General features: G+C 34.6%; 4 protein-coding genes across 9 annotated transcripts; 1 reads left to right on the top strand and 3 right to left on the bottom strand.

Moving 5' to 3' along the window:
- Window positions 1-361: 361 nt before the first annotated feature.
- LOC145088069 (P-loop containing nucleoside triphosphate hydrolases superfamily protein) lies at window positions 362-2,803 on the bottom strand. The gene is made up of 5 exons (XM_079026274.1): window positions 2,530-2,803; window positions 1,376-2,034; window positions 1,194-1,293; window positions 895-1,093; window positions 362-798 (listed from the first exon to the last, which is right to left on the bottom strand). Exons 1-4 carry the CDS (start codon window positions 2,677-2,679, stop codon window positions 899-901), a joined length of 1,104 nt encoding a protein of 367 aa, XP_078882400.1. The 5' UTR covers window positions 2,680-2,803; the 3' UTR covers window positions 362-798; window positions 895-898.
- Window positions 2,804-13,028: 10,225 nt separating this feature from the next.
- On the top strand, window positions 13,029-16,241 carry LOC145088068 (type-1 restriction enzyme mjaxp r protein (DUF668)). 3 transcript variants are annotated; one of them, XM_079026271.1, is made up of 2 exons: window positions 13,029-13,180; window positions 14,212-16,241. In XM_079026271.1, exon 2 carries the CDS (start codon window positions 14,259-14,261, stop codon window positions 15,984-15,986), a length of 1,728 nt encoding a protein of 575 aa, XP_078882397.1. In that variant the 5' UTR covers window positions 13,029-13,180; window positions 14,212-14,258; the 3' UTR covers window positions 15,987-16,241. The 3 variants fall into 3 exon arrangements, with proteins under 3 accessions (XP_078882397.1, XP_078882398.1, XP_078882399.1); XM_079026272.1 differs by having other exon boundaries at window positions 13,058-13,180; window positions 13,372-16,241; XM_079026273.1 differs by lacking the exon at window positions 13,029-13,180 and adding an exon at window positions 13,198-13,693.
- A 1,330-nt stretch (window positions 16,242-17,571) lies between these two features.
- LOC145088067 (vacuolar protein sorting-associated protein 28 homolog 2-like) lies at window positions 17,572-19,920 on the bottom strand. Of its 4 annotated transcripts, none has more exons than XM_079026270.1 (3): window positions 19,625-19,920; window positions 18,151-18,808; window positions 17,572-17,806 (listed from the first exon to the last, which is right to left on the bottom strand). In XM_079026270.1, the coding sequence occupies exon 2, from the start codon at window positions 18,789-18,791 to the stop codon at window positions 18,162-18,164; it is 630 nt and encodes a 209-aa protein (XP_078882396.1). In that variant the 5' UTR covers window positions 18,792-18,808; window positions 19,625-19,920; the 3' UTR covers window positions 17,572-17,806; window positions 18,151-18,161. The 4 variants fall into 4 exon arrangements, with proteins under 4 accessions (XP_078882396.1, XP_078882395.1, XP_078882394.1 ...); XM_079026269.1 differs by having other exon boundaries at window positions 18,151-18,791; window positions 19,625-19,919; XM_079026268.1 differs by having other exon boundaries at window positions 19,629-19,919.
- A 4,095-nt stretch (window positions 19,921-24,015) lies between these two features.
- LOC145089935 (uncharacterized) lies at window positions 24,016-24,996 on the bottom strand. Its single transcript, XM_079028314.1, has 2 exons — window positions 24,895-24,996; window positions 24,016-24,777 (listed from the first exon to the last, which is right to left on the bottom strand). The coding sequence occupies exons 1-2, from the start codon at window positions 24,994-24,996 to the stop codon at window positions 24,016-24,018; spliced, it is 864 nt and encodes a 287-aa protein (XP_078884440.1).
- Window positions 24,997-25,180: the final 184 nt, after the last annotated feature.

The following is a 25,180-nucleotide window of genomic DNA, read 5'->3' as shown; positions in this document are numbered from 1 at the left end:
CAAAAAAAATGGTAGAAATTAAACTTAATATTCTAAAAAACCACAGGGACCATTTATAAAGATTGTCAAAAATAAATATACAAATTAATGATTAATGACAGCTTAAATAAAATATAACGACTAAACTAAAACACTTGAAAAAGTTGACAAACCCTTACAAAAATAATCACTATAAATATCTGCTTATCAAATAACAAAAAAACGAAAAAATAAATAAATAAATAAAAGGGTGAGACTGATAATAAAATGGCTGGTTACTTTGAGATGCATGTTGAAAAATTAGTTATTTTGTAATAGGAATCCACCACCCATTTTGAGCATTTTAGTGATTAGCCCTGAAAAAAGCTCAAGCATAAGTGCATAACCAGAACACAGCAACTAAACTATTACCACTTTCCAGTGTTCTAATCGGCAATAAAACTACAAATACAACAGTCACGATTTTGCTTGTCTCGCCTGCCTAATGCCTTCTTTTACATTTTAGCAAATATAAAACATTCAAGGTCAAAAATAAAAAAGGATACCCACATGTGAATAAAAAATGAGTAGTTTTGACTTTTGAGAACAATAAAACTCATTGTCCTGCAATTGTGTTACATCTTCTCTCCTAAAAATCACATTCAATTTCCCTTTTAAAGTATCCTGAGACATTCTTGTGAGAATATCTTTATACTCTTCCGTCTCAAGTTCTCAACACTAATATAAATATAATCACCATTCACCACCTCACCTTTGCTTAAATCATCCTCATCTGTATCTTCCAAATCAATCATACACACAAACCACAGGTTCATTCTCCTGTAACATGTTAGTAATTTTTAATTAGTAAAACTAAATGAACATGATTCAAGACCCAAAATTAAGATGCTATAATAAACAAATCAATGGAAGTACATTGCTATTTCTTGTTGATAAGGGATTCCTCTCGTGACAATCTGCACACTGGAGTTGGCAGAAGACTTGACACATCAGATGAATATGTGTCACTTAGGCAGAAAACCACAGTGTGTGGGTCAACAGAAATATGCTTTTGAATAGATTTGATGCTCTCAAGGTAAGCTCCTTCAGTAGAAGATCCCAATCCATCAATAATCTGTTGTATAATTGCAAAAATTAAAATTAAACCATTGATTAGTTTAATGTTATAAAAAAATAAACAGGTTGAATAATGAATAACAATATAGCAAGCATACCAGAGAACGAACTCCAGAAATATCTATGGCTTCCATGGAAACAAGCTCCACAAGTCTATCTGGTGTGCAAACAAGAAACTCCGGCTCACAAGTTTTTAATCTGTAACATGAACAGAGTTTCAGAAATAAATTCAATCCGAAAAATTAACAGTTTCAAGTTTTATAAAGTTAATGTAATTTACCCGTGAATTTGATGATCTATGGAAGCACCAGGATGTAGACTGACTGTGTGTATTCCAAATTCCTTTAATGGCTTGCATACAGAACGTACCTGTATTGCTTTCTGTTGTGAAGGTACAAGGAATAAAAGGTAAGGGGTGGTGAAAGATACGCCTTCTTTTTCCTTATTTGTAATGGTGTCAACAGCAGTTGATGCTATCCAAGCAACTTGTTCCATTGTACAACTTCCATTTGTTTCCAATACATGTTTGCCACTTGAATAACATCTCCAAAAATCAAAGCCCCATGAGTCAAAGAACAGAGGCTTTCCTGGTTCGAATGCTTCATTGTGATGCATCATATCTTGTATTGTTTTCAAACATGAGATTAAGAATTTTGAAGGGCAGCCTTCATCTTTTGAAATACGTGTGGTGCTAAGTTTCTTGGTGCTTTTTTTATCTGAATCTTTCTCGACCCTTGCCCTTTTCTGTTCCTGGTTTTTTCCATTTGATTGATCATCTTCTTTAGCCTTTCTTTTATTTCCTTTTTCTGACAAATTATCAACTCCCTTTGATGGCTCAACTTTCTTGGTCTTCTTTGTCTTGTCCTTTTTCTTAGAATCGAGATTTGTAGGTTTGTCTAGGAAAGGATCCTCAAGAGTAGGGAGGCTAAAACACATTCCCTGCATCATTGCAACAAAAAGGTGGTAAAAGTGAGGAAAATATCTTCCAGTTAGATCATACTGTTTTAATGTTCAGGTAACCAACGTGTCATATAGATCACAAATCAGAGCTCATGAAAACATAGAGGCAACTACATTTGCATTAAAACTGAGGTTTTAGATGAGGTACACGGTTGCTCGTCATACGTGCTTATATAGCACGCAATAGTGCTACGACTACAAGCTAAAAATTAACTCTTTCAGGTAATTCGGTTTGTTCTTTAAGTAGAAGCATACAGCATAAAATTAGTGTCATATACTGTTTTTCAGCAGGAAATTGATTTGAACTACATAGATGTTCATGTGCTTATGTAGGTCTAAGTAACATACTCCAACAAACAGAGATGAGCAACATAATCTTATAGATTTCCTGACACGGTTTAATTAAATACTCAAAATTATCCACAAAAATTTGATCAACCGTTAGAAATCTTAAGCAAAAACAACTAATTATACCTGACACATTCTGCGTTTGCCGGACTGACGACGCTTTTTTTGTGCGATGATGGCGGCGATGCGATTAGAAACCTTCGATGACTCGCTCCGCAATTTCTTCCTGATCGATTTGTTCTTCTTCTTTATCTTATAATCTTCTCCTGTTGGCATTGTTCAGAGCTAAAAACAAAAATCAATCGAGAAACTGGTTCTGAAAAACGAAGAGCTCGGAAGGGAAGGCGGTTGTGAGCAGTTCTGCTATGCGAGCTTGTAATGGTGCATTGTACTTGGTGGTAGTGGGTAGGTTTGTCATAAGACACGAATCCTATGGGCTGTTTTGATTATTCGTAGGCTTAGAGGGCTGGAATGTATAGTTGGGCCCTTTTATGGGCTTTAATATATCGGTTGACTTGCAAAGTTAGTTGAGATGTTTACTTATTCTAGTTATATTAGTCATTAGATTGCATGAAAGTAAATATAAGAAAACGAACAAGTTTAATCTGAGTGCCTACAAAAGGTCTACGGACTACGAATTGACATCTATTGACAAACATATTTCGAAAAAATGTGATTTATTATTTAGAGGAGTTGGGAACATTATGCCAAGAAATAAGGTTTCGTGGTATTTTTTTTCATTAATTTTATGTTTGACATACTAGCTAAAAAGTTAGTTAATAGTTAAAAAGTTAATTGTTTTATAAAAAACTAGTTGATAGCTATAAAACTAATTGATAGCTGAAAAGATAGATAATAAACTTTGCCGTTTAGTAAAACTAACTGATAAGCTAGCTAAAAAATATAAACTAACACAAAATGACATTTCAAATAATGTTTTCTATAAATAATTAAGGGATATATTTAAAAATTTAAAAAAATAAAATTAAAAAAGTTCGTCTAAGTAGTTTTTCAAAAACTAGCTTATAAACTATATTTTGGTTTACCAAACATGATAACTTAAAAAAAACTTGAAAAATAAGTTATCTTATCAATTAGTTATGGCGCGCCAAAAACAGTCTAAATAGTTTTGTCCTATCGGTGAATGGATCACCTAAATTCTCTATGTTTATAGTCTTATACAATTATGTTATGTTTAATAAACTAGTTGGAAAACTATTTCTAGTTGAAAGGTTGGTATTCTTTGTAACACCTTTTGTATGACAACATGAGTCTATTTAAAAAGTCTTTACTAAAAAAATTCATTGTTTTAGTTTGTGAAAAATGGTCCCAGAGTTTAATTTAAATATTTTCAAGGTTAGAATGCCCCAAATATAAATTTCCAAACATTTAGTGTTTCATAAAAGCATTTCATGTGAGAGTGTCACAACATATATCAAAACAAAGGTTTAAAAAGTCATTACAAACCAAAGGTCTTCTAAATGTCCAAAGCTTATAAATCTTCTAAGCTTATGATAATATCCACGAACCTACAAAAACTTATCAATGTAGTGGGTTAGGCTATAGGGATCCTAATGAGTACAATCTCAAGGTTATACATTATATTGGTAGTGTATGAGTGAACACTTAACTCATACATAACTATACGAACTCGTACCTTGTAAAGTGATGGTTTGAAATGACGTTTTGAATATTAAATGCAATATGAATTGTTAACTTGTGAAATGTATTAATTATTGGGGATTGTAAGAATCAAGTACACAACTAATAGGTAGCACAAAAATCATAACTTGATATACTTAAGTGCACATGCTACCTAAAATCTATGTTTTATTATAGTAGCATACTTTGAAAAACATCATAGAAAGAATTACTGACCTCGTATTCTCATGTTTATGATCTTGTGTGTGCCACTTTGTTGCAAGATGAAGGATCCAGATAAAAACCCCTCTAATGGAATCAAACCCTCACACCAAATAGCAAAAGAAAGTATCCACAAATTAGGGTTATTCAAAAATCACCGACCCTATGAGAGAGGTTGTGATTTTCGGATATGGAGATTAATAGAGAAAGAGTATGGATGATTTTAGGGTGAGTAATAATTGGCTCTAGGGTTTACCATAGTAGTCTATTTATAAGTAACTGTTAGAATCTCAGATTAACACAAAGTTTATGGTTTATCCTTATCTGATTCAAATTTGTCTTATCCCTATCCAAGGAACACCAAAACCGTACATATGATGTCTTCCAGGAGGTTCTGGAATATTCCAATTAATCCCTATGATATATTCAACATATTTTAATTAATTAAATCATTTTAATTAATTTACCAAAATAATTTCTAGTTAACTTATTAATTCCTTGATAAATCAACACATTATTAATATACATTTCCCTATTTTATTTGGGTCATGAGGCCAACACAAAATGACCCTGCTATTTTTAGAAATATTACCAAAATAGTTAATGACCTTGACACCATTTCCAGTATTAATGACTTAATATTAAATTGGTATGAGTAAGGAGTTAAGTGGAATGAATAAAAAATAAGTGGTTTTGAAATTTCATGAGAAACACACCGCGACTATGATAGGTTCGTGACGTGTCAAAGGAAAAATGTGTCATGACATGAACTCAAAGAACGTAATGCGTAAGGTGTGATTTAAGTTATGTCAGTTGAACAGTGACAATAACATATTTTTGAAGATCGCAACGCGAATGTCTGAGATATGCCACATTTTTTTAAAGTAGGTTGTTGAAAAACCTTTATTACTTTTGGGTGTACAAATATCATGGTATGCAGTCACGCTAAAATCGGGTTTTACAAAAACTTTCATAACTTTATCAAAGCTTACAACTCTTTAGTTTTACCACGATACAACACAACTTTCATAATTTCATCATATTACGAACACTTTGAGTCTTTATAGCTTTGAAAAATCATAAAGGACAAAACATAAGGAATATAGTTCCTAAACACTACAAAAAAATGACATTTAGGTGTTGTTTGTCTTTTTCTAAGAAAAAATGTCTACAGTCTGCAGACCACATATGCAGTCTGAAAGAAGAAGCCTATTTGTTTTTTAACATCTGTAGGCTGCTAAAATCTAAATAAAATGTTTTTTTTAACTTAAAAGATTTTTTAATACTTTTATGACTTTATTATTGGCGATTAACAAATCGAGATCAACTTTCATGTATTATTGTATAAAAAGTGAAAATAAAATTATACGGATATATATATATATATATATATATATATATGTGTGTGTGTGTGTGTGTGTGTGTGTGATAAAAGCCAACAAATTTTGGTCACAAAGTTATTGTAATTAGGGATCAAAGAATTTGACACATAAATTGATAAAAATAAAATTCAATTTTAAATTGAATATTTTCATTTTACTTTTTCAATTAAATCAATTAAAACCCGACTATAAATGTTTTTCACAATAAAATGATGATATGTTGGATTAGGTGTCTAAGCCGATAACTAAATTAGTATAATCTTTAATTATTATCAAAGTCCTTTTGGATTTCCCCCAAACCTAGTAATGAATTGGAATGTTATTTGGAAAGAGAGACTTATTTATTAATTTATTATATAGTTAATAAATTAATTAGAAATAAAAATAAATGATTTATTAATATATTATGAGAATAATATATTAATTAGAAATAGTATTGTTTAATTAATAATTAATCAGAAATTAATTGGACTTAAATTTGGGCTTAATTGGATTAATTAAAAGTGGAAATACTAAAGTTGACAATGTTCAAAAGTTGAACATTGACCAATTCTAGAACATTCCTATGAGGAGGGATGAAATTCTAGATGGTTATGGGGTTTCTAGATGGTTTCTAAAGCTTTTCTTGACTCTAAAGAAACTTGGATGCCTTAAGGGGAAAAGCAAAAGGGATTAAACTTATCTAAGGAAACTGTCTTGTCCTTAGCCTCCCTATCACTATATAAACCCTCTTGAGGGTTCATAATTTCGTTCATCCCTTCTACAAGAGGTGGACACGAAAATCCTTCATTATCTCCTCTCTCTCCTTTTTAGTCTCCAATTTGCTATGGTTTGGGTGTGAGTCATTAGAGGCACAGGACTTCTGGTGCTTGCTTTCTAAAGCTAGATCAAGAAGGAATAATTGTTTATTTACTACAATAAACATAAGGTAAGTATTTTCTAATAACCTTTTACTTATTTTTGAAAATAGCAATGTACTTCTAGGTTTCTTAATATTCAATAGTTGTTTGAAAATCATAGTGAGAACATAGATCATTTAGGGTGCATGTGAACTTGGGGTTTATGTTTTTCTGCCAAAATAAGATTTTCGTAACATATAAAACCCATCATGATACTATATTAAATAATGTTTTATAAAATTTGGCACAAAATATAAGACAATATTAATATTTTTTTCTCATATCTATATAAACAGGTCCAACAACCATTATTATAATTAAATTTTTATTTCTAAAATTGTCACAAAGGTCATGCTTGTGTCGTCGAACTTATTTTCTTGAAGTATTGTAACTTTTTTTCCAAACTGTTTATCATAGATAAAGTTGGAATATATCTAAGTTAAAACAAATATATATATATATATATATATATATATATATATATATATATATATATATATATATATATATATGTTTCTTTAAGGCTAGAATATGTTTGAAGTTGCTAGAAGACTATGGTTCACATCTGCGCTGAGAAGATGACTCGCAGACCTTTTTTGCTCTGTAGTCTTCAAAAAATAAATAATTAATTAAATAGCCTGTGAAGGCAAATGTATGTGCATGGTATGCGCGGTGCAGACAGAAGATGCTAAAAAGATCTGCATACAAAAAAAATAAACAACACCTTAGTGGCACATATTATGTTTGTGCCACTGTTTGTCGCTCTGCTAAAATTTCATTTATGTACCACCCAAAATTTCTTTCCCACTTAGTTCAACTTCTCATTCCCCTTGTGTTTAATTTATATTCCCACCATATACCTCAAAACCCTTTTCTCTCTAAAACAACCCTACTTCGATGTATATACTCAACCAAAAGCACAAATCGTTGTTTTTCTCACATATTCTTGAATTCAAGATTGAAGATTCAATCCCATATTTCCAATTAAAAGGCTAATATAGTTAATTTGCAGTTTTTCTCACATATTCTTGAATTCAAGATTGAAGATTCAATCCCATATTTCCAATTAAAAGGCTCTTTTGATGAAAAATATACATCAATTTAATATATGTTTTCATCTAGTCAAGAAGTTATAGCAATTTTGAAATGAGATCTGGAACATTTAACAGCCTAACCTAGCGGTAAGCAAGGTTGTAGAACTCGTTACTTGGTACTTGTTCAGCCGACTACCGATTAGGGAATACTCAGGGAGTACTCGGATTCGGTAATTCATGTAGAAATATTTTTAAAGAAATTATATATGTCAAAATCATAAGTTAAAATCATAAGTTGATTGAAATATATAACAAAATTAGATACATCTGAATACACAAAAACTGAAAACACATAATGGTCTCATTTCGTGAATAATTACTGAAAATTTAAGATATATAGGTAGTAATAATCACATATGTGTGTTAAATAATAAATCATTAAGTAAATTATACATATTAGTCACCGAGTTGGCCGATTTTTACAAAACTGTTTAGTTCAATAAGGGGCTAATCGGGGAGTACTCGGGATTCTGTAACTCGCATCGGCAAAGGGCCGAGTAGCGAGTACTCGGATGAGTAATCGACAAACTCGGTGAGATTTACAACACTGGCGGTAAGATGTAATTTCTTTGCAATTCATATTTGAGTATGTTTATTTGTTGACATTATTTGTGTTGTTTTTATTGATTTTATAGCCTTCATAATCAATATTGTTTTTATAATTACTTTTCTTAGTCAAATTTTGATTGAATTGTTAAATTTTCTAAGGTATGTTCGACCTTAAGGAAGAAGATTGTAGATTTTATGAGTAGACATGATGTGAAAGCGATTAATCGAGTTTTTAGATGTATATTAATCTTTGTTTCTTTGTTTGTGTAAGGAATGTTGAAGCCGAACATATTGCTCCATATTGAAGAATCACTCTTAGGAATCATGATTTAAGAGTGAGGTTGATGTCTTCTTTTTTGTCGGTCGGTTACAACAACAAATAGCTTTCCTTAAGCTTTACAATTCATACTTGGATGTATATATGGTACTCATTAAATGTATTTTTGTTTTTATTAGCTTAATACCTATTAGATGCATTACCCGTTATGCTGGAGGGATATCTATCAATCGTCCGAGTAACTGTCCATGCGAGTTATCTCACTATATCGTGTATTATTATAATATATATCTATGTATGTTAAAACATAGGAGTTAATAGAACAGATCCGATAGTATAGCTTTTATGTGCTTGTATCAGTATAACTTAATGTGTAGTTTCTATGTATGGTTATGTATGTCAGGCGGGGCCTGCCATATAGTTTGTGCGGGGCGCGTTATGTATGTTGGGCAAAGCCATTAGGTAGTTTGGGCTGGTGGGGCCCATTATGTACTTTGGGCGGGGCCCATTTGTATGCATGTATATGTATTGTGGTATATGGTATCTTGGGAAACTCACTAAGCATAGCGCTTACCCAGTTGTTATAAATGTTTTCAGGCACTTCATTGGTTCGTGAGAAGGGTAATGTTCGACTGTACACACACGCATTCGCAACATGTTTCCACTAAATGTAATTATACGCTAATATATCAATATCTAAAAATAAAAACTTTTGGTTGAAAATCGGGACGTTACAATTACATTAAAGTAAGCTTGAGTGTAATTTAACTTACAGAAATTTTCTAGACAAAAGTTCGAAAATTACACTGCCGAACTCCGGTCTGCTAGCTACTAGATGTCGTGCTCTCAGGGGCCTCACATCTTCGCCAAAATACCCTAAATACTAAGAAAATTTGGGCTAATGTGGAGAGTATCAGAGAGAGATTGTTTAGAGGATGTGTGAAGGAAGAGTGGGCAAGAGATCTGAATTTATAAGCTGATTTTGGGGAAGGCGTGCCACGCATAGACAGGACGTGCGTTGCGCCCAAGCTTGGTCGGCAAGGGTACCTCTCAAAAATGGACACATGTCAATCAACTAATGAAGCGACGTGGCAAAATGAGTAGGTGAGGACATAACTTCAAAAATTCATATCTTGGTCATACGAGCTTCGTTTTTTATGTTCTATATATCCACGCGTAGGTATTTCCGAGTACTACAACTTTCATATGACCCCGTTGGCAAATTCTCAGCTGATCTTTATTTTAACAATTTGCAAAGATTACACTACTAATGACCATGTAAAATTCATAACTTTTACATACGGACTCCGTTTTTCGACTGTATTTATATCGTTGGGATCCTATTAACGAGATCTTCAACTCTCGTTTAGATTGTTTCGGATAACAATCAATCGATCTAAAATTCATTTTCTATGTCTGCACTGTTGCACTGAAACTTCAAAAAATCATAACTTTATCATACGAAGTCAGATTTGGACGTTCTCTATATGCACGCTCTCGGTTTTACGATTACTACAAATTTTGTGCTTAGATTCCTTAGAATAATAAGCAACCTATCTACAATTGACTTTTTACGGCACTCGTGGTCGTATCGGGTAGAACGTGAAACTTCAAACAACCATAACTTCTTCGTTCTAAGTCTGATTTGAGCGTTTCTTATATCTCTGGAACTCTCATCATAACTACTTCAACTTTCATCAAGATTATTCGACCTAATTATTATTCTATTTAAGATGCATATTTTATTTCTTATTTTATTATATAACTTTAAGCGTGTGTGTGTGTGTGTGTATATATATATATATATATATATATATATATATATATATATATATAAAACTGCACATAGAACAATTAATACTCAATAATTCTCTTTATTTACTTCATATAAAGGTTACGATTGTTGACCATTACAAGTATATCATCTTATTAATGCTTAGCTAGAAAACTCGAACGTTACACCTACTATCACCCACCTCAGACCTACACCGACACAAACATACATAGTAATAACCCCACCCCGACAACACCAACACTAACGCCACCCCATCCCTGTTTGAATACCAATGCCCACCACCACACATACACTTACACACACTTGTCCACTATCACAAGCTAGCACACATCGGTTTCAGCAGGTAAGAGTTTAATAAATGAAAGTTTTATCAGTTTTTAAAGTGGTAATAAATTATAGAAAATCATAAAAATGTATTTTGGTTATATACATACATTATTTTATATTTCTTTTAATAAATCTGCAAACCAAACAAAATACCAATTTCATTTCATGTTAGTCAAATACATTATCTAAATTTTAAAAGATTCCATTCACTAACCAAATACCACCTTAAAATTTGGAAACTTTTTACTTTTTCAGGTGAAAAACTTGAAACAAATATTCTTATAAGGTAGTATCTCGATCGTTTAATTGGATTTATAATAAGATGCAAAACTCAAAATCAATTTATTACATAAATCAATTTCTGTTATTTCTTTTATAATTTGTTACAATTTTTTAGGGGTCTTAGCAGATAAATAAAATAATAAAAAATAATAATAATACAATGGACCCACCAATGAGAAAAAGGTCTTGAAGACGTGAAAATGTGAAATTTGCTGGGTGTTTGGGGGAATCCGGTGAAAGGGACATAAATAAAAGATGGGCTGCGCCAAATTCCGGTGGCGGTAGGTTTGGGTGGGGCAGGGTATGGTTTTGTCCCGTCGGGGTGACGTGTAGCGCCGTCGTGGAAGGTTAAAATGGTAAATGTTAGTCAGGTCTCCGTGTGGTCCTTTACACGATAGTGAGGTGTTTTTGTGTTTGTATCTCATTTGCATTTATTATTTTAGTTGAAGTTGATATATACTACCATTTATTATTTTATTTCTCTCAGGTTTCATTTACATCCCTATACTTCCAAGTTTTACCAAAACTGTCTTCAATTTTAGTTTAGTTTCATACCTAATCATTATAAAACATTTTTAGATTTGTTTATTTGGTCATTGTAAATGATTCCTCTAAGCCATTTTCAAGAGTAACTTATGACCTTTAAAAAAATATATATTTATTTTCATAACAATAATAGATCAGTCGAATTATATAGCTGAAAACAAGATATGCAAAATAAGCAACTTTTTATAAACAACTTTTTTGATGCTATCAACGATATATATTACTCGTAGGTTCAAATGCAAATCAAATATAGCTTCCTCTTATTGTTATAATAGTTTAATACTATCATTTATCACACAATATTTTAGATGCAAAACAAATGTTTGAACAGTTACAATTTTAAAACCATATTCAAAAGGAATTGTGAACTACAACAATCATTTACACACATACATATATACATACTAACATCGGGATTCAAATATACGTTGACATGTAAAAAAAATTTGAACGAATAGAAATAGAATGTTAAATGAATTTGTAGCAACTAAAAATAAATTATTTTTATATGGTCAAATAGATATATTAATAATGGAAAACAAAAATAATAAAAATAATATACTCGTAAACAGAGACGACTCTACCAATTTGAAGACTCTAATCGAACTAAAATTTTGGAGCCCTTTGGCCTTTACTATTTGATTAATAATAACAATCACCAAAACAAATATAAATAAACAATCATAAACTAGAAGTAATAGATTATATAATGAAATACCCAGGAATAGAAGATAATGGGATACTGAGAGTGAAAATTCAAATTCATTCCTTGTTGGTTTGTTATGTAATCAGATTATGGATTAATGGAACCTTAGGCCTTGATTCTATAATATAATCTAATCAAAAAGGATAAAAATAGAACATGAGAAGTAACATGCACCAATAACAAATCTAAAGTACACTCAATAAATGTCTAATAACATAAAGATGATTCTAAAAGTAGAATATACAATAAAAAAAATAGTTCATAAAAATAAACCTAAACTATGTAGAGTTAAGCAATACCAATAGAGATGTTGATGAACTGATAATGATCGAAATTGAGAATCATACAAGGGCCAGAAGGCAGAACCGCAGAAGGTTGTTGGGCGTTGGTTGCATTTCAGTGTGCAGTCTACCACCAGGCACCGATTGAATTAGACAAACGAAATTGAGAACTAGAGAATGGAGAAGGAAAAATAGAGAAGGGATTTAAGGAAGAACAATAGAACAAAGGTTGTGCAAATTGATAGCGTTTTGTGAAAATTGAATCGTTGCCGGTTTTTCTTGTTGATTGTGGCATCAATCGTGCATATTATTGCTCTTGTTGATTGTGCATAAGAGGCTGCATACTATCATCGATTTTAAAAACTGGAGGCCATTTACAATCAGGGGCTAAGCCCTTGCTTAATTTTTTACATGGTTAGGCTGGGCCTGCTCGTGAAACTATAATGTATGAATAATGCATATGTTTGTTTAAATTGTATATTTTGTTTTCTTTCGAACTATAAAGAATAAAGACATAATTGAAGAAAAGCAAGGGACTTTTTAAGGTAAATCAATTCGTTAGGGCATAAAAAGCACACTTGACAAATCAAAAAGGACACAAAGCAAATTCTTTTCAATTATACTTCTCCTTTTCAAGTTCACTCGGTTTCTTGACCATGTGACTACTGTGTCCATCATATGTTCTCTCTCTCTCTCTCTCTCTCTCTCTCTCTCTCATATCAAGACCTTGAAGTTGGTGCTATGAAGATTCCACTCTTCTTCTACTGATAGAATCGGTGGGTATTCTTTCTCCTCCTTTATTCTTCTGGCAAATGGATTCCACTTGATTCTTCGATATTTCATGATGTTTTATTTCAGCTTACTTTATACCTGTGTGTATTACCTCCTTGAATTGGTGGTCTAGGGTTTGGTTTTTATGTTGATTTACTGCTTCTAGTGGTTTGATTTAGTCTGTTGTTGATGTCAGTTGCGTTTGGGAGTGTAGATTCTAAATCGGAGTTTGGTTAGTCCGAACCTGAACTGAGTTTGCTTGGATTTGAGCTCGATTGTACGTTTCGAAGCTTAGAATCAGAACGGAAGTTCGTTTAGTTGAAAGATGAAACTGATTTTGATTGAATTTCGGCTCGGAGTCACTAAATCGGAGTTCCAAAGAATACTGTAGGCAGTCTTTGAGACGTTAAAGTCGAGATTGGAGTTCGTTTTGATCGAAATTAGAGAATTTCACTTCAATTTGATTCTATTTCACGGAATCGGTTTTCCAAAATGTAGATTTAGGTAGCGTTTAGCAGGTTAGAATCAGATTTAATATCGATTTAGCTCAAAATCAAGCTGATCTACTATTAACCTCCGATTCCCGGAAGGAATTGGAGTGCTCAAACCACCATCATAGACTCACAGTGGGGGAAACAATGAGATCAGTTTGCAAATTTTGTCTCGATTTTGCCTCTGAAATCTGCTTTCTGGTTGCAGTAGGGTTAATTTTTGCTGGTGGTTGGGCAAGTAGGTCATGTTTAATCAATCAACGCATGTGATAGTTTGTTTTAGATGTTTACTGTGATTGTAAATGAATGCTATAAATCTTATTCATCGTATTACCATCTTTGGCATAAATCGTTTGATGTAACTTTTCTTTGAAAAAAGGGAGGATCAATCGTGATATTTGTCATGGAAACAAGTCAAGTCATTGTCATTCCATTCCAGAAATGGGAGAATCCATGTTTGACTTTTCCGCTTCTCAAAGTAGTTATATTCGATTACACTTTAATCACTATCTTGTTGTTTGATTATCTTTTCATTTTAAATTCAGAATTAAGAGAACTGCTTGCTGGTGGACTCATCCGCTTCAAATAAGTGATGGTGGTTGAATCATGGTTTCGTGGTCTACTAAAGTCTTCAAGAAAACACGACCATGGTCAAGAAAAGGCCCAGATTGGAGTATTAGCTTTTGAAGTAGCAAGCTTACTATCAAAGCTAGTTCATCAATGGCATTCTCTTAGTGATAAACAAGTTGCAAAATTAAGGGAAGAAATTAATAACTCAGTGGGTATCAAGAAACTTGTATCAGAAAACGATGATTACATAGTAGATTTGATATGTGCAGAAATGCTACATAATTTGGACTGTGTTGCAAGAGTAGTCACACGGCTTGCAAAAAGATGCAATGATCCTCTTTTAAAATGCTTCGAGCGTGCATACGATGATTTAATCAAGTCAGGTGTTGACCAGTACCAGTGGCAGTTGACCTGGAAAAAGATGAGCAAGAAAGTCAAAAAGATGGAGAAGTTTATTTTAATCAACGCTAATTTGTATCAAGAAATGGAAACCCTCACAGAGCTTGAACAAATTTTAAGGAGAATGAAGAGCAATGAAGAACAAGATAGCATAACTTTGGTGGAATATATGAAGAAATTAGCATGGAAACAGCAAGAAGTCAAACGGCTAAAAGAGTTATCTTTATGGAACAGGAGTCATGACTATGTGGTTGTCCTTCTCGCAAGATCCATCTTCACTATCTTCAATCGAATCGGGTTTGTTTTTGGAATAAACCACGTGTTACCTCTGGAATCTGATTCAGATTCCGATTCCGTTTCCGATCATATGTATAGAAGTCAATCAGTATCCACATTACTTCAATCTTCCATTCACCCATCCGAGAATCGCATCACTTTAGGAAGCATAATATCAAGATCCGGCCCGATATCAAGAACCAACAATCCAAACAATTTCTATTCCGGTCCACTTGGGAATTCAACCACGGTTTCCGGTCCCATCAAGCGCAAAAACATAACTTATTCCGGTCCTATAAAGTCAACATCAAAATCCGGCCCGCTAGCTCGCATGTCCAAAACCGGAATCAAACTATGGAATGGAAAGAGCCCGACACCACATCGTTTCAGCACCACCGGACCTTTCAAAGGCTGTATGCTCGCCGGAAACGGTTCTCCGGTGAAGCACTGTTATATAAATCCAAACGCCACCTGTTCCACGACCCCACAAACAATCAAAGAATCTGAAATGGAAATCCAATTACCAAACTGTGGCCCCAAACACAAAGTCTTTGAAGCTCCACCAGAAACACTTGGTGCTGCTGCTTTAGCTTTGCATTATGCTAATGTTATTATTGTTCTTGAGAAACTTGTGGCTTCCCCTCATTTGATTGGTCATGATGCGAGAGATGATTTGTATAATATGTTGCCAAAAAATGTTAGGAGTGCTCTTAGAGTGAGGTTAAAACCGTATGCCAAGAGCTTGGCATCGTCGGAATATGATATGGGTCTTGCGGAGGAATGGAATGAGGCGATATCGGGAACTCTGGAATGGTTGTCTCCGCTTGCACATAACATGATAAGATGGCAATCGGAAAGGAGTTTTGAACATCAGAATCTGCTTTCCAAGACGAATATGCTTCTTGTACAGACTCTTCATTATGCGAATCAGGAAAAGACGGAATTGACGATTACTGAGCTTCTTGTTGGGTTGAATTATATATGGAGGTTTGGGAGAGAAGTGAATGCAAAAGCTATGATGGAATGTGAGAGTGGTGGGTTGATTGATGAGTCTGTTGTGAACTCAGTGAGTTGATTAGCAAGCAGCGTGTTGAGCTTCATATCAATGATAAAGGGTGTTTCAAGATGCTCTGTTTCCTCAAGGCAATTGCTGATGATGACTGAGCGTTGAGGTTTTGGCATGGAATTTGGAATTGATGGATGGATGCCTGATTGTAGATGTATAGCTAATGGTGAAAACAATTTTAATGATGTGGATTTATTACCCTACCCTATAAGAGTTCTCCTTATAAAATATAAAATGTTTCGAGTGAGATTTCAAACTATCAAAGCCTTTTTTTTTTTTTTTTTTTTTTCTTTTTTTGTACAAGTTACAAGTTCTTGAATACTGAAAGTAATGAAGAGTCTTTTCAAAAGCTTTTTGGGTGAATAAGTTTTGAAATCGCTTATTTCATATGGTGAAAGCTTTTTCGTCAACAAACATTTTTACTTTTTAGTTACAAGCTCTACCGAGTTTTTTCATTGTTTTTCGTATTCTTTTATTCCATTTACTTTAGTTTATTAAATACACAGCCTACACATATTAACTGCCTTCCACGTAAGTTTGGCAAAATTGCCATAAGGACCCGCTTACATCATCTCTCCAAGATCGATCTATGTTGCTTCACGAAAAATAACACCCCTCTCAATATCGTCATGTTTCAGGAACCCATTCGGATCATACCTCGTATCCGACCATTCTCAACCTAACACTTCACCTCAGAATTACAATTAAAGAAACAATGGATCAAATAACCATCGTAGTGACTGTACACGTAGCAGTTTTGTGGACACGCTTGGGCTCGACCACCAGCCCAACCCGAAATGAACTAGTAATATTAGTGTTAGTGTGGGCTAATTATTCCAAATTACAAATGTCCCTTTTGTAATGGTTTATTTTTTTTAATCAAACTTAGTAAAATTTATGATTAGCCTTATTACTAAATTATGTAATAGTATTTATATTTTTATATACGGCGTAGTGTTGGAAAAAGACCAAGTTGCAAAGTGCTCATGTGACATGTTTCTTACACTTTTTACCTATTTATTTTTCATTTATACTTTAGTTAATATAACGTTTCATTTCTATTACTTTTTGTTGTTACTATTAAATAATTATCACACTCCTGCCTTTATCTGGGAGTAGGGGTATCAAAATTAATGCAGGGCCCATTCCTCAAAAGGGTGCACTTTTCAGTTTTATAACGTTTTAAAGGTGGGGTTGTTTAGGGATAATAATTTGTATGGGTAACTAACTTTTATAACTTGTATGGGTAACCAAAAGTGAGATTTTTAGTTTTATCGTATATTGGCACCGCATAAATTGACCCAAATACTTTTTTCCTCGTTGTAACTTAATACACAATTGTAAAAAAAAGTATAGGTTGTTCTTAAATAAAAAGATTTGGTTTGTCATATATTTTTTAAAGACACTTGGTATTCATATACCAGCTAAATCATCCATGTTAAGTCTATTAAGTCGAAATTAAACATAAACATAGAAAGTTTTAACCAACTACCATTATGTATTTATAAATTAAAGTAATAACACTTTGTTCAGAATTTGTATAACTTTCATATGTCGTTACACGAAAAGACAGGTCCATAATCTTTACCCTAAGTTTCCCTGATTAAATACTAAATTTAACATCAAACAATGTTAAAAATCTTCAACAATTTACAAAACATCTTACCTTACAAACAATCGGATTAAAAAACATCCTTGGCAAAAAAAAAAAGCAGGAAAACAAACACATTATATTATATGGTTCTATATATACCAAAAGAATACTTACAAACACAACTAATTAAGCTTCTAGTCCCAAGTCTTCCAAATTCACACTAGACTTCATGCACCTATTGCCATGTAAAAATTGTAAGTTTTTCTAATTATTTATTGTGATAATTAAATGACCTGTCTTAATGACTTCAAATTAAAAGGGCAAATTGCAAGGAATAGCAATTGACTACTCTTTTTTACCAATATAGGCAATGTACTTATATTTTATAACCATAATACCAACATACTTATATTTCTTTACCCATAATAGCAATGTAATTTATTTTTTACTCATGGGTAAAAAAGAAAGTACATTGGTAAAAAGAGTGAAGTACACTGGTAATTCCTGCAATTTCATTTTTCAAACCACCAAATAGATTATAGAATAATAAAAAAAAAACCAAGGATTTTAGAAAGTTACATGAGTGAAAATCATGTCCCATCAGTAGGCAATGCAGCCATAAAAGAATTATAGGAAGACTCCAAGTCAAAATGCAATTGCCTGGACTGCTGTTCAGTCAACTCATCAGCCGCCCCCATTTTGGCCAACCTCCCAAGCCACTCCTTCATCTTGACCTTCCCTTCAAAATCCGGGGGCAAAATCGACAATTTGTTCAACGACCCCGACAAATCAGAAAGCAAAGGAAAAACTTGATCAACAGCCACCATATTCAACTTCAAAGAATCCATCGCAGTGATAAAATTCTGCACGCATTCCGCCACAAAAGCAGCCGAGGTTCCACCGGAGGCGGTGGTTGCCGCCCTGTGCTCCACCGTGGCGGGGACGCCGGACATTATGAGGCGGTTCATGGCGGCAGGGCAGTCCATTTTGTAAGTATTGTGGAATCTTTCGATACTGGGTACGGTGTCTTTTAGTGTTGATGAAAGTGTTTTGAAATGTGCAATGAGCTTTTGGCATTCGAGTTCGTATTCGGTTGATGGGATTATATCGCGAACGTATGCTTTTTCGAGTTTTTCTGTGGCTTTGATGATCGCATAAAGTTCAGCAAAATTTTCGTACATTTCTCTCTCACGTTTGTCATTCCATAGTTTCACTTCCATCTGTGGATAATTATTAACTGATTGGAAATTAGAAATATATTGGAAAAGTAGGCAAACTTCATATGAATAAGTGAAAAAGGAACAATGTAACTGAACTTAATTACTTGAACGTTACTTAAGCTTAAAACTGAGTAAGGTTGAATCTAATGTTCATCGTTATTTGCCAATTAGCATATGGAACTCAAGTAAGAGGAAATAGGGACATAGCGCTCAAGATAATGTTAGATAAACCATTTCTAGCATTCAATAATCAATAAAAGAGCTCCACAACCAAAAGACAAAAACACAAAATCAGTATCTAGATATGAATGTAAAATAAAGTGGAAGCATGTAAGGTACATGGAAATATATGCCTCAAACAAGAATACCAGTGTATGAGAAAGCATATGCAGAATTCTCACGAAAAGGGGTAAAAAAACTGAACGAAAAAGAACGTGGATGAGAAAGCATAATCAAGTAAAATCCTCACGAGCATCTTCGTAAACAACTAACATAAGATATACGAAACGACTACCGATTCTTAATTCCAACTGGAACCTAAGAAGTTTGCAGAAAGAAAATTGAGATGAATAAGATATCAAGTTCCCGATTAAAAACAGAAGGTGGGATTCAGTGAACCGGCAGAGCAGTTTGAAATTGTCAGCCAAAAGATCACCCCAAATCTTAGATGGAACTAGGGTTACAGAGTGGTAAAAAATCATCAGCAAATCACATATGAAACTAGGGTTTAATCATTGACCTTATGCAGTATTCATTATCGAACGAAGGAAGCTCAAAAATCAATGATGACGGACGGCCTTATACAAATCGAAGGAGAAAGACAGAGATGTTACCTACCTGATTGAAGGACGGAGAAAGATGAGGCGACCGGCGAACTGGTATTTTCTTAAGAATGTAATTCAGTTCCTTCGACGCACCCTTCTTGTATGATATATCAATGGTGAAACGTAGACTTTGATGAATGGAATCTAATTTTACAGTTTTGTCACTTCAACTAGTCGCGTAAAGCAATTCTGAATTCTAATTTTGCCGAAATTCGTCGAGATTTTATAGTTTGTGGGTGACAACGTTTCATAGAACACGGTTTACGGTAGGGAAGAGAATCAGAACCGGAAAAGGACCTGGAACCCAAAACCGAACCGTTGGAACCGGAATATATATAACCGGTTCCGGTTCCAGGTTTAAAAAGTGTTTTTATCCGGGTTTCGGGTAATCCGAGTTTGGGTCCAACGGGTCCGGGTAAACCGGAACCGGTGTTAGGAATCGGAACCATTTTTAGGGCCGGAACCGGTTTTTATGAAATGTTTAAAATATGTATATCTTATTTGTTTCAACTCCGATTGACATGAAGTTTTTTTAACATGTAGTTTAGAGTTTGTACATGATTTTAGACTATAAATTTGTTATTTTTAGTTTTATATTCATTGAATTACAGTCCCCCAAAGTCGAGATATTAAAGTTGGAAGTTTTTAGTTTTTTAGTTTTTTTTGTATTCGGTAAAAGTTTTAAAACATGCATATCTAATTCTCTTGAATTCGGATTGACATGTGGTTTTTTCCAACTTGTAGTTTATATTTTGTACATGAGTTTAGACTATAATTTTGTCATTTTTGGTTTAATATTTAATGATTTACAGTTCTTCGAAGTCGAGGTATCAAAACTGAAAATTTTCAATTTTTTAGCTATTTGTTTTTGTACTTTGTATTCTGTGAAAATGTTAACACATGCATATCTCATTCGTTTAAAGTCGGATTGATATGCGGTTTTTTCCAGAGTGTATTTTAGAGTTTGTATATGATTTTAGACTATAATTTTATTAATTTCGGTTTCATATTCAATGAGTTACAGTCCCCTAAAGTCGGAATATCAATATGAAAATTTTCAAAGTTCAATCCACTAAGTAGTAAGTAATTACCAAAAAAATCCGGTTTTCCCGGGTTTTTCGGTTCTAAACCCACTTTATTCGGTTCCAACCTACCCACTTTGATGTTTTCGGGTTTTCCGGTTCAAGACCCACTTTACCCGGTACCGTACCTGGAACCGAACCGGAACCAGTTCCTATATACCGGTTCGGTTTCCAGTTCTAAAAAATCTCGTTAACCGGTTCCAGGTTTTTCTGGTCCGGGTCCATCCGGTCCGGGTTTGGACCCACTTTCATCCCTAGTTTATGACATCAATAACTGATATATTTTGGTTGATAATCTTTTTAGTCATTTGTGATGGGTTAGGATTGGGAAATTTGGGTGAAAGTAATATATCATTGTAAGACCTTCCGGACCGAGAACAACAGTCGTACACACCATCCTGACCCTCTGTGGTTGCTCGTTGTCATGAAGGATTGTGGTCACCACCACATTTCACCACGAACGTTTCCTATCTGCCTTCTTTCTCCTTCTCTCTCTCTCTCTCTCTCTCTCTCTCTCTTGTTTCTCGCTTTGACCACGATATTCCCTCATGCACACCATCCCGGTTGCAAGGGGAAGAATGGTGGTGGTGACGTGGAGGTGGAAGAAGGTAGTGGTCGTGAAGACTATTGCGGATGACATAAAAGTATACAGATCACAGACATATCGCTGGTCTAGGTGGCAAGAGACCATGAGCACGAACACAATCTCGATGTCTCATTTTGGCTCGTGGTCATTTTCCATTCTGGTCTAGATAATGATGGACCACAACAATCAAAACTCTTCATTTTTTGACTCATGCCTTGACCATTCTAACGGTTACTTTGGGTTTTTTATTTAATCTTTACCTATATAAATACCACTACAAACCATTTTATTTTTCATATAATTTTTCTCTCATTTTGTTCACATTCACACATTTGTATTGTTCTAAAATTCAAAAACCACGGCTCCCAAAAGATGAATTCTTCAGAAGAGAAAGAAGAGAAGTTAACACAAACATGAGTGTCGGTTTCGAAAGAAGGAGATAGTCTAATCTTTAGAGATTTTTAGGTAAAAAATTTCAAGCGTTTTTTATGGTTTAATGGGTTGTCCAAGTCGAAGTTTTGATGAAAGATGTTAATAGTGGCGCAATATGAGGGTAAAATGTTGCGAGTTCGATGGAACTTACAACTTTGTTATAAACAATGTACAAGAAAGCGATATCGATCCGGTTAATGTGATCATGGATCAATATGAAAACACAAACCATAAACCTTTTACACATCTCAAAGCTTGGCTAAAGTTGAAGAATTCCCCAAAATGGCAAAACATTGTTTAAAAAAATAAGTTTAAGGGTAGTTATCTGTGTAACACTGTGTTTCGGGTCGTTTCTTAATTCAGGGTTGTGGATTGAAATTTGATCATAAAAAGGCTTTAGGCTTTGAGAAAATAAAGTTGGACCTTACTGAATGTTGATAATGTTGGTGGTGAGATCTAATCCCTTGATTATATGTTGGAACCGAAGGGTAAAAAGGGAAAGTTATAGATCAGACTTATTTTATGGATTGTGGTTTTAATTTGGTATGTGATAAGCCAAAAGTAACTTCATATGATTGTGGGGCTCTTCAATTCCTTTATGTGCATATAAAGAACGCCGAAAACATAGTTTAAACGAAGACGTTGTGGTTGTTTGAAGTTGAGCTGGAAAACGGGAGCCTTGCACTACGCGGGGCGTACTCTAAGTACGCAAGGCGTAGTGGGGGCGTGCTTTTAGTATGTTACACAGGGTGTAACTATGCAAATTAAAAACCCTAATTTCGGGTTTTGGGCCCCATTTAAGGAATTTAACCCCTTGGGATCCTCCTTATCATCAGCCTCCATCCTCTTGATCCTACAACTAAAAACCCTAGCTATCTTGTGAGAATTTGAAGCATTTGAGTGTTCCTTGTGTGTTTTGAGAAGAAGAAGATCATTGAAGGTGTGCTTAGGGAGTCCAAAGCTTATAGATCCAATCTTTACTCTTCTTCAACATCCTCCAGGAGGTATAAAGCTTGCACCATTGATGATTCATTAGATAGATCTAGCTTGTTATAGGTTTTATGAGCTTTTTGTCCTTTGATATCGGGTCTAGTGAGTATGAGTTACTCCATACCTCATGAGTGGCATTTTCTAGCAGTTCAGAGCTTGTAGAGTGATAAAATAGGAGCTTGGTCTCTCCCATCTTTCCATTCATGAGTAGTTGGGCATTAGAATTCGTTTTGGACTTGAGATTTGGTATTATCATCTTTTAAGCCATTCAAAGGCATAAAGTTAGGAACTTTATCACTCTAGACGTTTATTAGGACCAAATCTAAGCAATAGATGGTTGGTCTTTATGGATTAAGAGCTAAACATGGAAACGACTTATCAGTGAAGTATGCGGGGCGTACTCTCACTACGTATGGCGTACCACTATGCATGGCGTACTTTGAGTACGCATGGCGTAAGTCAACTGGTTGTTGATCGTTAACTTTTTGACCAGTTTGACATGTGGTCAAATGTGAGGGGTTGAGGACTAGGGGGCAAAATGGTCTTTTGCTCAAATGGAGATTAGCATTGGCTTTTGGACCCTTAAGTAGAGTATTACCTTAGTTACTAATTAGGGATTGGTTTGTAGATATGTTTAGTGGGAGAGACTTTAGCACCAACAGCTTGTGTATGAGATATATTTGTTTACCGATCAAGGTGAGTCTCCTCACTATACTCGTGGGTTGAAGGCACCAATGTCGGCCGATTGGATTATGTTATGTAGGAAGACCAGGTGGTGGCCCCTAGCAATTGTATGCAAAACTAGGATCCAAACCCTGACAATTATATGTAGGATGCTAGTTGTCTTTATGATACCTACATGGAAGACCAGGAGGCGGCTCTTGGCACTTGTTTGTAAGACCTTGGTTTTAGCCCCCAACTTGGAAAGAAAAGACCATGATACAGATCATGGCATGATAGTGATTGTAAGTCTATGGTTGGTACGTAACGTTATCTATTCTTGAAAACGATAACAACATTTATTTGAGTTTTCCATACTCATTAGTCTATATAGGATAATCTTAATTATTTATATCCCTCCCTCAAGTACCCTAAACAAGAAGCTCCAAACTCTCTCCCTCTTGTTGCTTCATCAAGTGCCATAAAATATGCCTTCCCTCTTGCCTTTGGCGAAGCATTCAGCCTTGCAGTTCCCTCCTTCTTCGGGCAGTCTTGCTTGAAGTGTCATTCTTCACCACATTTGAAGCAAACTTCCTTCTTGGCCATGAATTCATTAGAATAGTGACTTGTTTTCCCACACTTGTAACAATTCACTCCTTCAATGCATTCTCTAGTGCTTCTTTTTGCACTTTCACACCACCTCGTCGTGTCACTTCCATGCTTCTGATCATTAGACTTTGAGGACTTACCCTTCTGATCGGGTCCTGAGGATTCCTCCTACCCTTTTGATCGGGTCTTAAGGATTCCTCCAACTTCCTCTTCTCTCCAACCTCCGCCTTCTCCAGAGTGGTTGCGATCTTCACCATTTGACCAAAGTCCTCTAGTAATCCATTAGCAAACCTCTCAATATTGAAGAGTTCAGTGGGCACCAAGTAGGGAAATAGCTTCATCTTCTTTGTGAATGCAATGACGTACTTAGTGACGCTCAATTTTACCTTTTTCAAGTTCTGGAACTCGCTGTTCATCTCCAATAGGTCTGTTTTTGAGCAGTACTGTCTCTTCAACTGCTCCAAGAATTTCTCCCACAACATCTTGATAGCCTCTCCTTTGGGCATCGTATTAGTTAATAACTTCCACCAACTCAACACCCCAATCTTTAGTTTCCTTACAATGAAGATCGTCTTCTGTCTATCGCTGCAGTCGCAACTATCAAACACCATTTCTATCTCAGAGATCCAATCCATAACTTCTACTGGTGTTGGGCTTCCTGAAAGACTCGGTGGTTTGGCATTCATGAAGTCCTTATACTTACAACCACCATTTCCACCTCCTCCATTAGGGTGGTTTCTCCCTACTACCTGGGGTTCAACACGACTAACAGTTCCACTAGAGTTTCCTTCTTTCGATGGCTCCTATTCAAACTCACGATGCACAACCGCTACAATAGGCTCTCTCCCATTCTCCCTGATCAGCTGCCTCATTTCCTTTTTTTGCTTAGCTAATAGAGAGTTAAGCATTTCCATTGTTACAAGTTCAACTACTGGCACTACTTCAGGCACACGCTCAGTTGCTCGGGAATCAGGCTGACGACTCTCGTTATCATTTCCTAGTCCACTACGTATCCTCACCATGACATTCTATACATCGAAGCAGGCGTTCAATGTATAGTGACGAGAATATAGATAGGGAAGATATATGTATAAACCTCCTTATTACTTTGAAAAGTTACATGTCAGTTCTAATACCGTAATCAAACGTTTAGAAATATGAACACATAAAATTTCTAGATCCGGTCGGCAATAGACCATAGATCCG

Source organism: Lactuca serriola, chromosome 2 (assembly GCF_051521515.1).
Source record: "Lactuca serriola cultivar US96UC23 chromosome 2, Lser_US96UC23_V15, whole genome shotgun sequence".
Taxonomy (NCBI): domain Eukaryota; kingdom Viridiplantae; phylum Streptophyta; class Magnoliopsida; order Asterales; family Asteraceae; genus Lactuca; species Lactuca serriola.
This window is presented reverse-complemented; position numbering and strand designations above follow the sequence as displayed.

Bases quoted from the DNA above. Each gene is read 5' to 3' on its own strand.
- LOC145088067 (XM_079026270.1), bottom strand. From the start codon at position 18,791: ATGGAAGTGAAACTATGGAATGACAAACGTGAGAGAGAAATGTACGAA.
- LOC145088068 (XM_079026271.1), top strand. From the start codon at position 14,259: ATGGTGGTTGAATCATGGTTTCGTGGTCTACTAAAGTCTTCAAGAAAA.
- LOC145088069 (XM_079026274.1), bottom strand. From the start codon at position 2,679: ATGCCAACAGGAGAAGATTATAAGATAAAGAAGAAGAACAAATCGATC. The intron at 2,035-2,529 runs GTATAATTAGTT...GCAATGATGCAG, and splicing joins GCAAACGCAGAATGTGTCAG to GGAATGTGTTTTAGCCTCCC. The intron at 1,094-1,193 runs GTATGCTTGCTA...ATTATACAACAG, and splicing joins TTTCTGGAGTTCGTTCTCTG to ATTATTGATGGATTGGGATC.
- LOC145089935 (XM_079028314.1), bottom strand. From the start codon at position 24,996: ATGGTGAGGATACGTAGTGGACTAGGAAATGATAACGAGAGTCGTCAG. The intron at 24,778-24,894 runs GTAACAATGGAA...GAGTTTGAATAG, and splicing joins TAGTGCCAGTAGTTGAACTT to GAGCCATCGAAAGAAGGAAA.